Below are 14856 nucleotides of genomic sequence, written 5' to 3' on the forward strand. Positions count from 1 at the left end.
TGACTGTCAGAGGATACAGTTTGAGAAGCCAGCAACACCAGAGGACTGTCTACTTCCTTGATGCATATGACAGTTTGATAATGAAATAATAATAAATAAATATGAAATAATAAAAAATATATTCTGTATTATAATTATATTAAAAGGGCCATCGTCTGTATGTATATTTTTATTAATATGGATATGCACTTGTAAGCATGTGTAAGTACTTGTGTCCATGTGGCTCAATATTTAATTAATATTCTTCATATTATTTTATTTAGAGTATTATATTTAAATTTTGTATTACATCATATGTACAGTATATTTGTTCATATTTATCTGTAATGTATTCCATATGTTAGAATAATTGTCTACATGGGCTTTGAGGCCTTTGTACTGTACTGGACTGTACTGTACTTTGTACTGTATTGCGTATGTGCACTGAAAAAAGTTTTTCGAGCTGTACTTCATCCAATTTATAATTGTCCTTCCATGCAGTTTAATATTATTTGTTTTGTTTTTCCAATTAATAATTTTTCATTAATTAAATTGTTTAAAATAAAAAAAATTACATTGCATTTCGCAAAGAGCTCAAACCAAGACATTTCTGTTTTGACAAATGCATAATTTTAGGATTACACATAGGTTATCCGCACATGCGCATTAAGCAAAGCTTGCACCTCCGCATTAAACAAAGCTTGAGCAGAGACCATGCGGCATCAAACTGGATCGAACTGGACCTGTTCCTCCGCCGGAGAGAGACTGATAGACTCATTCGGAATATATTCTGGTAAGTGAAAACAACAATAATCATATGCTGCTGTTTTTAGTGCTGTTATTTCACTATTTGTCTTAACTGGATATTTCTCTGGTAGGTGCTAACTAAATGTAGCTTGCTAGCTAGCCTAGTGTCGCTAACGTGATGTCAACGTTAATTAAAAGGGAACATAAGCGAAATGAATTTAATATGTGGTTTATTTGACAGTGGTTTGCGGTTTTATTGCAGTAGTTTTCTAAATACTTCTACTCACAAGTAGGACATTTGTGAATTGGCTCCGCGCCATTTTGTAACGTTAACCGTCAAGAGTAAACATGGCTGCCAGTCGAGTTCTTTTTATGGTCGGCACTTGATAAGTATATACAACATGGAATTGTCGCTGTTATTATCTTTTGAGAGTGTAAAATGAACCGCTCAAATCCAGAGATGTTTATGAGCAACAGGAGTTTGTTTTTGAAACTTTTGGGGACCGTAAACAAGAATTAATCTTTATTTTCGCCTCTCAAAACTTCTTATATCCGGCCAGTTTATAATGTTTAAGTTACATGGATATCTGTGTATGATCAATATTGTCGCTGCAGTATTTATGCCTTTAGATGTGTACTTTGTGTGTGACTGTGCACGCCCGCGCGCGGCACAGGCTGGCAGGGCCGACATGTCTCAACCTGTCTGTGCGCCGGTCTCTCTGCCGACAGGTCGGGCTGCAGCCCCCGCTGTGATTTGATCAGCACTGACTAGTTTGATAGTTTGATGTGAATTTCGTTTCAAGTAAGTAACGTTAATACTGAACTCCATTGAAAAAAACCTTCTAATTAACACAAGGATGATTGTGACGGATCACCCGGTAACTGGTCATTTAAGTTACATTGTTACTGAAATGAGTCCACATTTATCTACAAAATATGTGCCGAATTACATTGAAGTGGCTAAATGAATGTTATTTTTTCAATATCACCCATGTTGTTTATCCTAAACTCCTCTAAACAAGGGTTGTTGTAAATAGTGTTTTTATAAGGCAGTTCTGCAGGCAGCTGGACAGAGTTCAGTATCTCCAGCACACACCGCCAGCATTTCAGAGCAGATGATACTGCTTATTGTTTCATATCTAAAAACATTATTTCATATACTTATTCATTTGTTAATTTTTCAGATTTCTGTGGGTGGTTAATTGTATTTGAGTACATTTATTTAGCAACAAAGACAGTGAGTCTGATTTGGTGATCAAATCTTACCATAAAAGTATAATTTTTGGCAAATAGATATTTGAATTGGAGCCTCATGCGTATTTAAAGTGCTTGCTGTACAATTTTTAAAAAAAGGAATATATTTTCTAATTTCTCCTTAGGAAAAGACCCGAATAAAATTTGTGCAGCTGCGACCAAGCTTCCTGCTATGTAGCTGCACAACATTGTAGGTAAACAGATGGGGGACTTTACTAGTTGACTGTCGAGCTCGGGACTGTTTCTATATCATTGTCTTTGCTGATATGGAAACAGTCCTGAACTTGACAGTCGACTAGTAAGGTCTACCCCGGGAGCTATAGTAAACAGAGGTACGTGACAGAAACACACACCTAGCTCTGCTCTCTCTTATTAACAGAGTTTATGCACACTCAGTGTTGTGTGGTAAGGACTGGTTGATGGTGCAAAGCATGTGTAGTGATATTTTGAGCATAATAGAGGCCTTAGTCGCGGTTAGGAGAACGTCCCCCATCTATTTAGCAACAATGTTGCGCAGCGAGGTAGCAGGGGAGCTCGGTTGCGGCTGCACATATTTTTTTAAGGTCTTTTCCTATGGTACCACTCGGGGACCTCGAGCTGTAGAGCTTTATTTGGAAACTGACCGGAATTCTCCTTTTTTAATGAGAACATTTTAGTTGAAATGAAGGCCTAATCTCTTAATTGTAAGTGTCAATAATTTAGTTATACCTATTTCTTTGTTTGTTTATATTGTTCAATTTGTCAAAAATCTGGCATGGGGTTAATGGGTACCTAACCTATCTCTCCCTCTATTTCCCTCCCACTCACAGGATCTCTAGACATGGCGAGCATCACACGACTCCTGGTGATTTTAGAAGAGGACAGTCGCATCAAGCTGGAACTTCCGAATGGCATCCCTGGCTCCGTTGATGAAGTAATCCAAGAAATAAAGAATATTAGTGGTGTAACTAATGAAATACGGCTTCAGTACTACGATGCTGACTTTAGCACTTGGGTTAACTTAACCAAAACTTCAGAACTCAAGGATCTTGCCACTTTGAAGGTTGTTGAACCCCCCCCTGTGACATTATCCTTGGAGCCAGTTGACCTCTCTGTGAATAAGGTCAATGTTCACAGCCAAGATGATGCAAGTTTCTCTTCATCTGTATGCTCAGATGATACATTAGTTGTAAGCGACGCTTCCTCGGACACCTTCAGAAAGGAGCAATGGCCCAAGGTGTTCAACATCCCTACTTTCTCACTTTCCACTGAATCTCAGCTTAAGGCTGGAAATGCTGAGTATCAGAGAAACCAGGTTAGACTGACTCCCAGCTCTAAAATGATTTCCGACATACTTGAAAGACTTGCTAACAAAGTCTATTCGTACAAATCCTATCCTAGTGATGCAGATTTGAGTGAAGTGGCAGAGGCGCTCACACAGACACACCCCTGTCTGAAAGAACCAGGGTCCTTCAACCACAGTTACGGATGGAAACAGAGGCTCAAGACGAAGATGTATAACTATCGCACATACCTGAAATCACATAGTTCGTCATCTGACGAGCTGACTGTGAATTCTGTCAAAAGAAAATCCCCCACTGACGCCCACCCAGCAAAGAACATAAAAAAACCCAGGAGAGCTGAGTCTAACCATTACCCATCTCTACCTCATGGTGAGACCTCTGAGTCCATGGAGCAAGAGAGAATAGCCCTTTTGACTGAAGTAAAGAAAAGGAACAATGGCAAAACGCTTCGGAAGAAGATGGCTCAGACGTTCGCATTTCGGAGGCAAGAAATCGTCAACAAGAAAGCACCTTTGCAGGATATTATTGAGAGATGGCCAGCACTCTTCGAAGTCCAAGAGGTACACTAGCTTTATTCATAACATGGATAAAAATGTAATTAAATGTATGTAAAGCTAAATCACAAGCTTTTCTCTCTCTATATATATGTATATTCCCTAGATAAATGCAGAGTTCCACAGAGTAACCACAATGCCCCTTGAGGCAAGGTTCATGGAGAAACTTGACGAGAAGTGCATGGAACTGATTCAGGTGGTCCGAAAGAGGGGTGGAGCAACTCGGGAGAAGACAAAGCTCCTGCCAGTTGTAGAAACGGTATGTACAGATGTTTAGTAACTCATAGTTAAAAGCATTGTTTAACCTTTAGGAAAAAGGTGAGTCTTCCCTTATTATATCTACTTGTGTGTCCCAGCTTCTGAAATATTGATTGGAGTAAAGAAAGATTCTTTCTGGAGGGTCATTTTAATAAGAAGGCATTACAATAAAGAGACTAGGATAAGAAGCTATTATTATTTCAATTATTTGAAGGGGATAACAATAATACTACAATGAAAGTTTTACCTGTTAACTAAAAGCTTGCGAAAAAAGTATTTTTCGTTAGCTTTTAAAGAATATACAGGAAATCTGAGTTCATGTGGAAATGAATTCCATAAAGGTCCATAATGACTAAAGGTAATATGAGTTGACTTAGAATGAATTCTGAGTATAGTGAGGAGACCTTTACTTGATGATCTCAGCGGCCTGTCTTGTATGTATTCAGTAAGCATATCAACAATGTAGGAGCCGTTCATAGCTTTAAAAACAATAAGTACAATTTTAAAATCAATTCTTTGTTTTCAAGGAAAAATATGACACAGGATTTGATCAGAAATATTTTACAGGCCTTGCTTTTCGGACCCATTCATAATTTAGACAATGTTGGAACAAAATCTGCGATGGTCCTGCTGGAACCTTATATAATTTGATACGGAATTAACCTGATATATGATTTGATTGGCAGTAGCCCTCAATCAACCAAAACTGATTGAATGGATGGACTGAACAAGTATTATTAATAATTGTCACTGTCTTCATGCAGGATACTGATATCGAGACAAGGCGGGAAATCGCTCTCAAATGTCTCATCATCAACATGAGAGAATCAGTGGATGATCTGATCCAAGAATTCCTGGTAAGGCAAGATGCTGTCCACTTGATATGAATGTTTATAAATGCAGTGTACAACAATTGGGGTGCATTCTATTCAAACTCATCAAAACATTCAGGAAAAACTCTAAAAATGATCCATACACATCTACTGCATAATGTGATGGTTCCAGGGTTCCCACAGGTCATGGAATTTCTGGAATATCATTGAAGTTTAAAAAGTATATTCCACGTGGAAAGCCAGGGAATTTGATCACCTTTTGGGCCAAGTCATGGAATATCAGGGAATTTATCTGTAGCATGTTTACATTGTAATTGCCGTGTAACAAAATGTGACATTTTCTCTAAAGTATTTTTCTTTATCGGGTTATTTCATGCGCTTCCAATATTGCTTCAGTGGTTATTTGATTTTTGTGCTTTAAGGCGCATTTGATACCTCAGGACCTTGATGATTTACAACCTTTTTTAGCTTATTTTGGCTTGTCGTGTCAAGGGTAAGAAAAGTTTATCTAATAGGGATGTAACGATTACTCGCAGGCCGATTAAAAATCAATGAGAATATGGCTCGAGCAAAATCTAAGATGAAACAGCTGATATGCAAATTAGTTTTGACCGTTTAGACTTCCCTTCCTTGAGAAAGGATACAGAGCGGTGCATGGGTTTGTGGCTTGCATGTAAAGGCAGCAGCGTTCACATAGAAAGCGTCTCTGTCAGCTGTATCTCTACACTTTGCTGTTGATAATGACCATCGCAATAAAAGCCTTGTTTTCAGAAATAAAGGGACACTCAAGAGCTAGTGCTTTCAATTTGAAAATGGTTCCGGTGTGGTCCTAAAAGTGATACAGATACAGACATTGAAACTATGGTGATTGTTGCTGCTATGATGTCACGATGACTCAATATGATTCTCAACAGATCATTTTCACTGTGCTTTTGCCGAGAAACGCGTTATGATTTTTTTTAACAGAAATTAAAATAAAAATAAAAATCAGTCATCTGTCTGGAAAATAATATGGTTGAAAAATCGAATCGTGACCTGAGTGAATCATTGCATCCCTTTTATCTAAATCAGATATTTCAGTTTAATACATTTTTCACAAATTTTAAATTCATTAACCCTTGTGTTGTCCTCCCAAATCAAAATTCCTCCTGCCGTGCTCTCTCCTTTCTTCATCCCTTTCTCTTTTCTAACACTCTACTCCGTTCTTTTTTTTCCTTCCTTCCTCCTTTCCTTCTTTCCCTCCTTACCTTCTCTCCTACTTTTTTCTTCATCTCTTCCTTCCTTTTCTCCCTTCCTCCTTTCCTTCCTTCCTTATTTCCTCTCTTCTCCCCTTCCTCGACCCAAAGATAGCACGGTGCCGGGTCAATATGCCGACAGCCCAATGCACGCATTGCACAGAGAGAGAGAGAAACAAAGAGAGCGAGCACATGCATATGCGTGTATGAGAGAGGGAGAGCGAGGAGCTGTCATCTCTCTCGCTCTCTCTCACACACGTGTATGCATGCGCCGTCTCTCTCTCTTTCCCTCTCTCTGTGCAATGCGCGCATTGGGCTGTTGGCACATTGGGCTGTCGGAATATTGACCAGCCCTCAGCCAACACAAAGATTTTAAAAAACAAAGTTTGCTTTGTCATGATGGGGTGTTGTTTGGATTGATGATAAAAAATAAATGAATTTAATCCATATTATATGGGGGGGAAATGAAGGGGTCTGAATACTTTACGAATGCACTATATGTTCTTTACTGTTCTGTTCTCTTCCAGGTGTCTGAGAAGGAAGAGGCTGAACACATGCTTCAGGGGGCAACCATGGCCATCTTCGTCATCAGAGATGCACAAGCTGCACCCAAAGACATTGGCATTATACTTGAGGGACAAGAGGTTGTGAACGAGTTGCCGTCTGTCGCAAATGCTGTCGCCATTCTCCTGGGGCTCCTTTATGTTCTCAATATGGAATATCCTAAGACATTGAAACAGACATTTGAATATATCCAGAAAGTTCTCATGGAGCTGGACCCGAAAGGCATGACTACCAAGGTCAAGAAGCTCTATGACCAGCTATACAATAGAGCTTAGCTGCATCGTAACAGCAAGTGAAGTAGCATTATTCAGTAGATTTAATGTTTGCTTTTGCAGCTGACTAGCTGGCATACATATGTGGTCTGACTGATTTGCTAACTGACTAACTTGAGACTTGACTGACTGACCTAAGACATGGCTGACTTACTGACTGAGCTCAATGTGAACTGCATTTGAGGAGGATTTACATTTCAGCCATCCATCCTACTGTTAATCTCTTGAGATTGTTCACTGTTAAATCAGGAGGCTTTTACATTTCAACCAGGTTTGGCATCCCACTGTTGTCTTGGAATTGTACACTGTTCGGTTAAATTAGGAGGCTTTTACATTTCAGCAAGGTTTGGCATTTGAACATTAATATCTTGGAACACTGTTAATTTAAATCAGGGCTCTGATTTCTTGGTTTCATTCCGTGCTTTTTTTTTAAAGTGTTAAATTAGAACCATGCTGTAAAATGTCATATTTTATAATTTTTATAAATTAGTTATTAATTGATTTAACTGTGTCATGAGAATTATTGATATAATTTTTATATAACACATTTCTATTTAGTTTTATTTCTTAAATGATATTTGTTTGATGAAATGTAAATCTTTTTGATAGGATAAAACAAATAATTTCTATTTAGTTGCATTTCTTAAATGATAAATATTTGTTTGAAATATATATATTTTTCATTGGATAAAACAAATAATTTCTATTTAGTTGTATTTCTTAAATGATAAATATTTGTTTGAAATATATATATATTTTTCATTGGATAAAACAAATAATTTCTATTTAGCTGTATTTCTTAAATAATAACTATTTGTTTGATAAAATATATATATATTTTTGTTTAGATAAAAAAATAAGATTTAAATTAATTGACTTCCTTTTAACAAGAAAATATGATTTTGGTCAAGTCTTAAAATATTGTTTCCATGGACATAGAAAATACAGTTTGAGACAAGTATTTTTTTTTTCATTGGCTCAACTTATACAATATAGATGTGAACTCTTACCCTAAATTTTTTTAATTGGATGAACTAAAAACTTTTTTCAGTGTGCTCACATGCATGTGTATGTGTGACTACATATACAGATGTGGGGTATCAATCAAGACAAACGTTTGATAACAGTCAAACTTCGGATAAGCATATCTCATGGAATATTTGTTGTAGAAACATAATGTTGGTATTGACATGAAGCTGAGAGTCCCCTCTTTGCAGATACATCAAAATGTTTACCTTTTAATATTTGTTCTTGTGAACATCCTCTTTCACAAACAGTGGTGTATAAACTGGTCCCATACAGCAATAGCTGTAGGGACCAGTGCTCGGGGCAGGACAAATTATATATCAAAACGTGTGGTTTGATCGGGATCGGTGTGCTATTACTTTTCTCAACGGAATACGAATTTTTCACGACATAAGTCGGGAAAAACTGCCCAAAATTTTGCATTGAAGTGAATGGGATGGCCGGAAAAAAATGTGCGAAAAAGAACAATAATTGGAATTTTTTAAACGTCTACATCTCCGGCATAATTTCACCTAGAGACTCCATTTAAACTTTAAACAGTAGACACAAGTCTTGTGTATGGGTGTATTAATCCACGTTTCGATAGGTCATATAGTTTTTTAGCAATCCCTGTTCAATGACCATGATCATTTTTGGAGAAATTCTGAGATTATAATGGATGTGTATTGCATGGAGTGTTCGTGTCACAGTGTGTGACATCATCGCAGTAGTGCAGAGGGAGAGAAAAAATTGTGAAAAAATCAATTTGAAAACTGCGCTCCAGGCCCCGAATTCCACTCTACAGAAATAATTTACACATAGAAACGTAGGAAAATTTGTCTTCTCACTCACAATCCTCTGGTAAAGCTGTCAGAGTTATAGTTTGGGCGTAGGACGCACAGATGCGCCACCAACACGCATCAACAGCCTCATTGTCTCCCATATTAAAAATGCAGGAAGATTACTGAAAAAGGGAGATGTAACAGTTTTTTTAGATCGCTCTAACAAAGCTGTTTTTCATTTTTCTTTAAAAAAAAATATATGTAGACGTTCAGGAAGAACTCAGGATGCTCAAAGTGAAGTCGGATCAATGATAGGTATTATGGTTTTGCAAAAAATGCTTTCTGTTCGAGGCCAGAAATTCCAGTCTGTCCACCTCTGGCTCCTGTCATTGTTATGGAACATTCATGTGGCAGTTCATTTTGTTGATTGCTTTGCTCTGATTGCCTTTGATGCTTCGATGTGATTACAGTTAAAGATACACGCACACACAAATGCACACTCCTCCAGACACACATGCTTCAAACACACACACACACACACACACGGGTTTATGTTTACCTTTTAATATTTGTCCTTGTGAACATCCTCTTTCACAAACATTGGTGTATAAACTACAGCACAGTTTCAGTTAGGGATGGGTACCGTTCACATTTGAACCGATACGGTACCGATACCCGGTACCTGGGAATCGGTATCGGTACTCAACGGTACCAATTTTCGGTACTTTTGCGTTTGAAAATATAAACTTTAAAAAATATATCAAAACAATATAAAATCCAGGATGAGCAGTGCTTTATTGTTGAGTGAACATGCATTTTGCAACATGAAGGTTGCAGTGTTATCAAAGAATGCAGAGGAGCGCTCTCAGGTGGCAAGTGCACGGAGAAAAAAAAAAAAAAAAAAGGTTGCAAGTGCACGTGTGATTTGTTGTGATGACGTCGTAGCTGTGCGGCGCAGCACCGGTCAGACAGTATTGTGGGCATAGCATGGTTGGAATAAACAAAGTTGAGTCGGGCTGCTCTGTGAACATATCGAGGATGACGCAGGAATCTGAGGGATTTAATTTCAGCGAGGCAGTTTGGAATAAAGTGGCAGGTAATATTCCTGAGTTGAAGATCGGAGTTTTAGCGGAGGACCAGAGATGCAGCAGCTAGCTGCTAGCTGTTAATGACTGATCTACAGAAGAATAGAGAAAGCAAACGGAGTAAGGAAGGTCCAATCTGGAGGCAGACTAAGGCCAAGCCCGAGTACAGACATTGGAGAGATAGCAGCTGGCGGCGAGCAGGCCGAGAGCCGGCTGTTCGTCTCTGCGCCGGGTTGAAAGAGGGCAGCAGCTAGTGGCCGCGGTGAGCAGACAGGACCAGACGAGGAGGTAAATAAAAAAATAGTGCGATCGTCAGCACGCTTGTTAATCAAGACGTCAAATGAAAACAGGTTGAAATCAATGATCAGTTTAAAGGTAACGCCGTTTAGGTACCGAAACATGGTAACGTTTGATTTTACTTGAATCGGTACTCGGTAGTACCGACGGAATTCGGTCGGTACCTATAAAAGTACCGAATTCGGTACCCATCCCTAGTTTCAGTCAAGCACATTCAGGTCTATTTACCTTGAGAAATAGACACCATTTATAGGAATTTAGTTCTTGTGCAATAAAAACATTTTCAACTTTTCAGTCACATTGCCATGTGCATCTTTCACACACTCACACACACACACACACACAGGTAACTTTATGTGATTTTAATTACACACACACACATTTTTGAGGTTAAAGGGCATAGATTTCTGTATAAAGAAATACTTGAAAAGAAATGCTTGTTGTAGGTGTGCTCCTTGTTCATAATATAATATCGTAACATTACTAGTATTAATTGTTTGAAAACTCTGAAGAATCTCATCATAGTGTAGACACACCGGCAGAAGCCCCCGTGGCCCTTTCAGAATTTCCTCCCCCTATGCCTCACCTTCTCCCCCCTACCCCTTCACCACATTGCCATTTTTCCCTCTCTCGTCCAGTTTTAAAAATAAAAAAATTCTATGTAATGCATTACATTTATTTTGTAGGACATATATTTATTTGCATATGCCTTACACAAGAACTCTATTTGTTTGAGCAAACACTGGGTGTGCCGCTTTGAAAGAGAAAGATGTAAAACTTGTTTTTTCAAACAGGGTGTTGATTCCTCAAACAGTTGTCATCATTATTTGAGGACAAGTATAAAAAGAATCGGTCTCTATGAGACATGCACATCGCTTCCAGGTCTCCAAAGGTTCAAGGTAAGTCTTTGGTAGAATCTATCAATTTTATTCTATGCTCTATTTTCCATATGCAAGTTTGTCAGAAAATTTTGAACCAAATCAGGTATGACTTTATATTACAACTGGGTAATTACAAGGCAAAAATCATAAATGTGTAAAAAGTAATATTTTTTAAGATCTGAAGGTCTGAATGTGCTAGGGTTGAAGAGTTTGTCAGACAATTTTATGCACGATATTAGAAAAACAAGCTTTCAGATTACTCTCTATTGTATATTTTAGCACAAAGCAGAAGAGTAATAAAAAGTTTTATTTTAACTGAATAAAGTGCATGCAATGTGACCAATTTAACAATCAAGTTATAATTTTATTTTCAATTTTATTTACCAGTGCTTATGTTGAATCTTCCCTTTTGTGTTCTTGTGGTAATGTCACATTTTTTTCTAGACATTCTTGAAATATGACACATGATGAGAACTCTTTTCAGCATGTTGCTGGCACATCATGCTTGCTGTTAAAACATGTTGTTAATGTTGTAAAATGGTTAGGTTTACGCACCAAAATCAGTGACTTAAGGCTAGGTACCAAAACCACTTTCCTATGGTTCGGAGGGGGAAAAAGGACAGAGTAAGGTCTAAAAAAAACTTCCACACACAACTTCAGTGGTCTCCAGGATAAAGTCCTGGGTTTGTTTGTACGATTCCCCACACCTACAGCAAGCTATGTAGCAACCTATATAGCTTTTTACATTAAATATTATGACTATTTTGTGGGATAGCTATGAATTCCAGTGTATTAATTTTCATATGATCTAATTTAAACCATTCATGAGAACAGTCTGCATTCTTTTATCATGGAAAATTCAGACAAGCTTTAAATCCGTCTGCACCTCTTCCCACTCAAATGTTAAATAAATATATATAAATATATAAAATCTTGGGATGTTGTAAAAAAACAAAATAAAACAAACCCTAATCCATGCTAATCCTTTGTGACATATATTCAATTAAAACTGTACAGACAGTAGATTTTATGTTCAATCATGAACTTGTATTATGTTTCTATTTGTGTTTTACACAGCTTCCCAACTTTTTTTTGGAAAATGGAGTAATAAAATTCAACACAGTCCATTGCAGTTCTGGCTTGTATTTTTTATTAACCTCAGAATTTATCATGACAAGGGACAAGTGCTATTTAAGGAAACAAGTGCGTGCATAAGATGGCAATGGCATGCATAGGTGAAGTTAAGGCTCTGGGTCCCTTCCTTATCTCAAAATTTGCAAGTAAATGTCTTTCTTGTTCATATTATGTGTATGTGTACATACATATTTGCATATATCTGTGAACCTGCTCCACAGGATGATGACTCCAGCTGTGGTCTTTGTTTTGTTGGCTGTTCTGGGACAGACAAGTGGCAATGCTGGTGAGATGATTCTTTTAATTTGTTCAATCAAATATTGATAATTTCCAAATTTATTCAAATTTTTTAAAACATATGTATGCCTTTCTCAATCTATCTTCCATATCACATTTCATAACTAAACACTGCTCCAACTGGTGATTTGTGTCCGAAAGATGACTTTGAACAGAAATTCACAGTATGTTTAATCAAAGCATTCCCTCCTAATCACATTTGGCACTTCAGGACCTCTTGCTGTGACATTTTACTGCACTCAGTAGCCCAACACGTGAAACTGTGATGCACCACTACAGTTGCAGTTATAAAAAGATAGTTAGCAATGTGAATTGAATCAAAACCAGATGGTTAGGTGGATGCAAATATCATGGTATAGGTTAAAATAAGTATTTATATTATGTACATAGGTTGAGCATACACACTTATGTAAGTAGTCAAAGTAAATAAGTTATTGTTGACTTTTAGTTTCCCACTGGAAACAAACAGCAGTCTACTGGGTGAAAGTCGTGTTTAAACCTATTCACCCCATCCTTCTCCCTTCACAGATTTTAATCACAGTAAAAGTTTGATCAAATTTACTAATTGCCTGTTCTTTGGTGGCTTAGGTCATATCAAAACATGTCATACTCTTGTGCCATTCTCAAATCATTTTAATACCAAATATCGTAACTTTGTCCAGGTGCCAATATTGCTAGAGGTGGAAAAGTGACTCAGTCCTCCGTGGCATGGAATGGTGTCCCTGAGAGGGCCATTGATGGAAAACGTGATAACATCTATAGTCAGAGTTCATGTAGCCACACAAATCATGATCAAAATCCATGGTGGAGACTGGACCTCCTGAAGACGTATAAAATCAACTCTGTCACCGTCACCAACAGAAAGGATTGTTGCCACGATAGAATCAAAGGTGCTGAGATCCGCATTGGAAATTCCCCTGATGGCAATGATGGTTCCAGGTAAAAGCACTGGAATTATCTTCTTATAGTTTAAATAAGTGTAAGGAACTTATTGAATGGCATACCTTCATAGTTTGCTGACATAACTCCATATTTACCACAACAAAAGCATAATTTGTTTCATTGTAGTCGTACTGTTAAGATATTTGGATAGTTTTCTTCTGGTAACACAGATTTACTTCAAATTTTGTTTTCTTTTCTTTTCATTCAGATGTGCTGTTATCGCGTCTTTAGGACCTGGGGCCACCAAAAAGTTTGAGTGTAAAGGACTGGTCGGCCGTTATGTAACCATTGTGATTCCAGGAAGAAAAGAATACCTGACACTGTGTGAGGTGGAAGTCACTGGTCAGCCCTCAGGAGACATCGCTCCAACTGGTGATTTGCACCATATATCATGTCAAATAGATGGTTTTCAGCAAAGAGTCACAGTAAAAGCTTGATCAAATTCACTAATTGCCTGTTCTTTGGTAGCTTAGGTCATATCAAAACATGTCATACTCTTGTGCCAGTCTCAAATCATTTTAATGCCAAATATCGTAACTTTGTCCAGGTGCCAATATTGCTAGAGGTGGAAAAGCGAGTCAGTCCTCCGTGGGATGGATCACAAAGGATTTTCTATGGTTCCTTGAGGTATGCAACTCAATAAGTTCCTTAAACTTATTTAAAATATAAGAAGATAATTCCAGTGCTTTTACCTGGAACCATCATTGACATCAGCGAAATTTCCAATGCGGATCTCAGCACCTTTGATTATATCGTGGCAACAATCCTTTCTGTTGGTGACGGTGTCAGAGTTGATTTCATACTTCTTAATAGTTTCCTTACAAAACCCCGTATTTTCCACAGCAATAGCATCATCTGTGTCTTAGTAGTTGTACTGTTGAGATATTTGGATAGTTTTTTTGTGGTAACACAGTTTTCCCTCAAATTTTGTTTTGTTTTCGTTTTATGCAGGAGCTTTATCGCATCTTGAGTGAAAAGAACTGATCGACCGTTATGTAACCATTGTGATTCCTGGAAGAAAGGAATACCTGACACTGTGTGAGGTGGAAGTCACTGGGATAGAATCAGATGAATCAGATGATTCCAATGAATATGCCTGTGGCTGAGACAGAAACATCTTCACTCATGTCCACTAAAGCTTATCTATGCATTTTCTTCTTCTTTTTTCCTTTAATAGAATGCTTATGGGTATGGTCACTGACCTTTATAGTAAAGTTTAATTGATGTCCATTTAACAAACTGCTAGGCCACTCTCTGCAAGGTATGTTGTTGCTTTACAGTACCAGATTTTAATGTAACTCATACCTGAACAGTTGTTGGAGGTTGTCACATGTGATATTAATGAACTCTTCTTGATAAAAGTTTTCTGTGTTTATCGCTTGTATGTTTTAAATACGTAGTTCAACATTTTGGGCAGGTTTACTAAAGTATAGTCTAGGTTTGTGTCCACAGGT

General features: G+C 37.6%; 2 protein-coding genes across 2 annotated transcripts; both read left to right on the top strand.

Annotated features, from left to right (window-relative positions):
* The first annotated feature begins 675 nt into the window (after positions 1-675).
* On the top strand, positions 676-7480 carry LOC131975703 (uncharacterized). The gene is made up of 5 exons (XM_059338440.1): positions 676-772; positions 2790-3823; positions 3924-4076; positions 4840-4932; positions 6671-7480. Exons 1-5 carry the CDS (start codon positions 694-696, stop codon positions 6980-6982), a joined length of 1671 nt encoding a protein of 556 aa, XP_059194423.1. The 5' UTR covers positions 676-693; the 3' UTR covers positions 6983-7480.
* A 3526-nt stretch (positions 7481-11006) lies between these two features.
* On the top strand, positions 11007-14508 carry LOC131976759 (fucolectin-like). The gene is made up of 5 exons (XM_059339912.1): positions 11007-11047; positions 12385-12449; positions 13123-13399; positions 13611-13731; positions 14446-14508. Exons 1-5 carry the CDS (start codon positions 11007-11009, stop codon positions 14506-14508), a joined length of 567 nt encoding a protein of 188 aa, XP_059195895.1.
* Positions 14509-14856: the final 348 nt, after the last annotated feature.

This window comes from Centropristis striata, chromosome 8 (genome assembly GCF_030273125.1).
Source record: "Centropristis striata isolate RG_2023a ecotype Rhode Island chromosome 8, C.striata_1.0, whole genome shotgun sequence".
Classification (NCBI taxonomy): Eukaryota; Metazoa; Chordata; class Actinopteri; order Perciformes; family Serranidae; genus Centropristis; species Centropristis striata.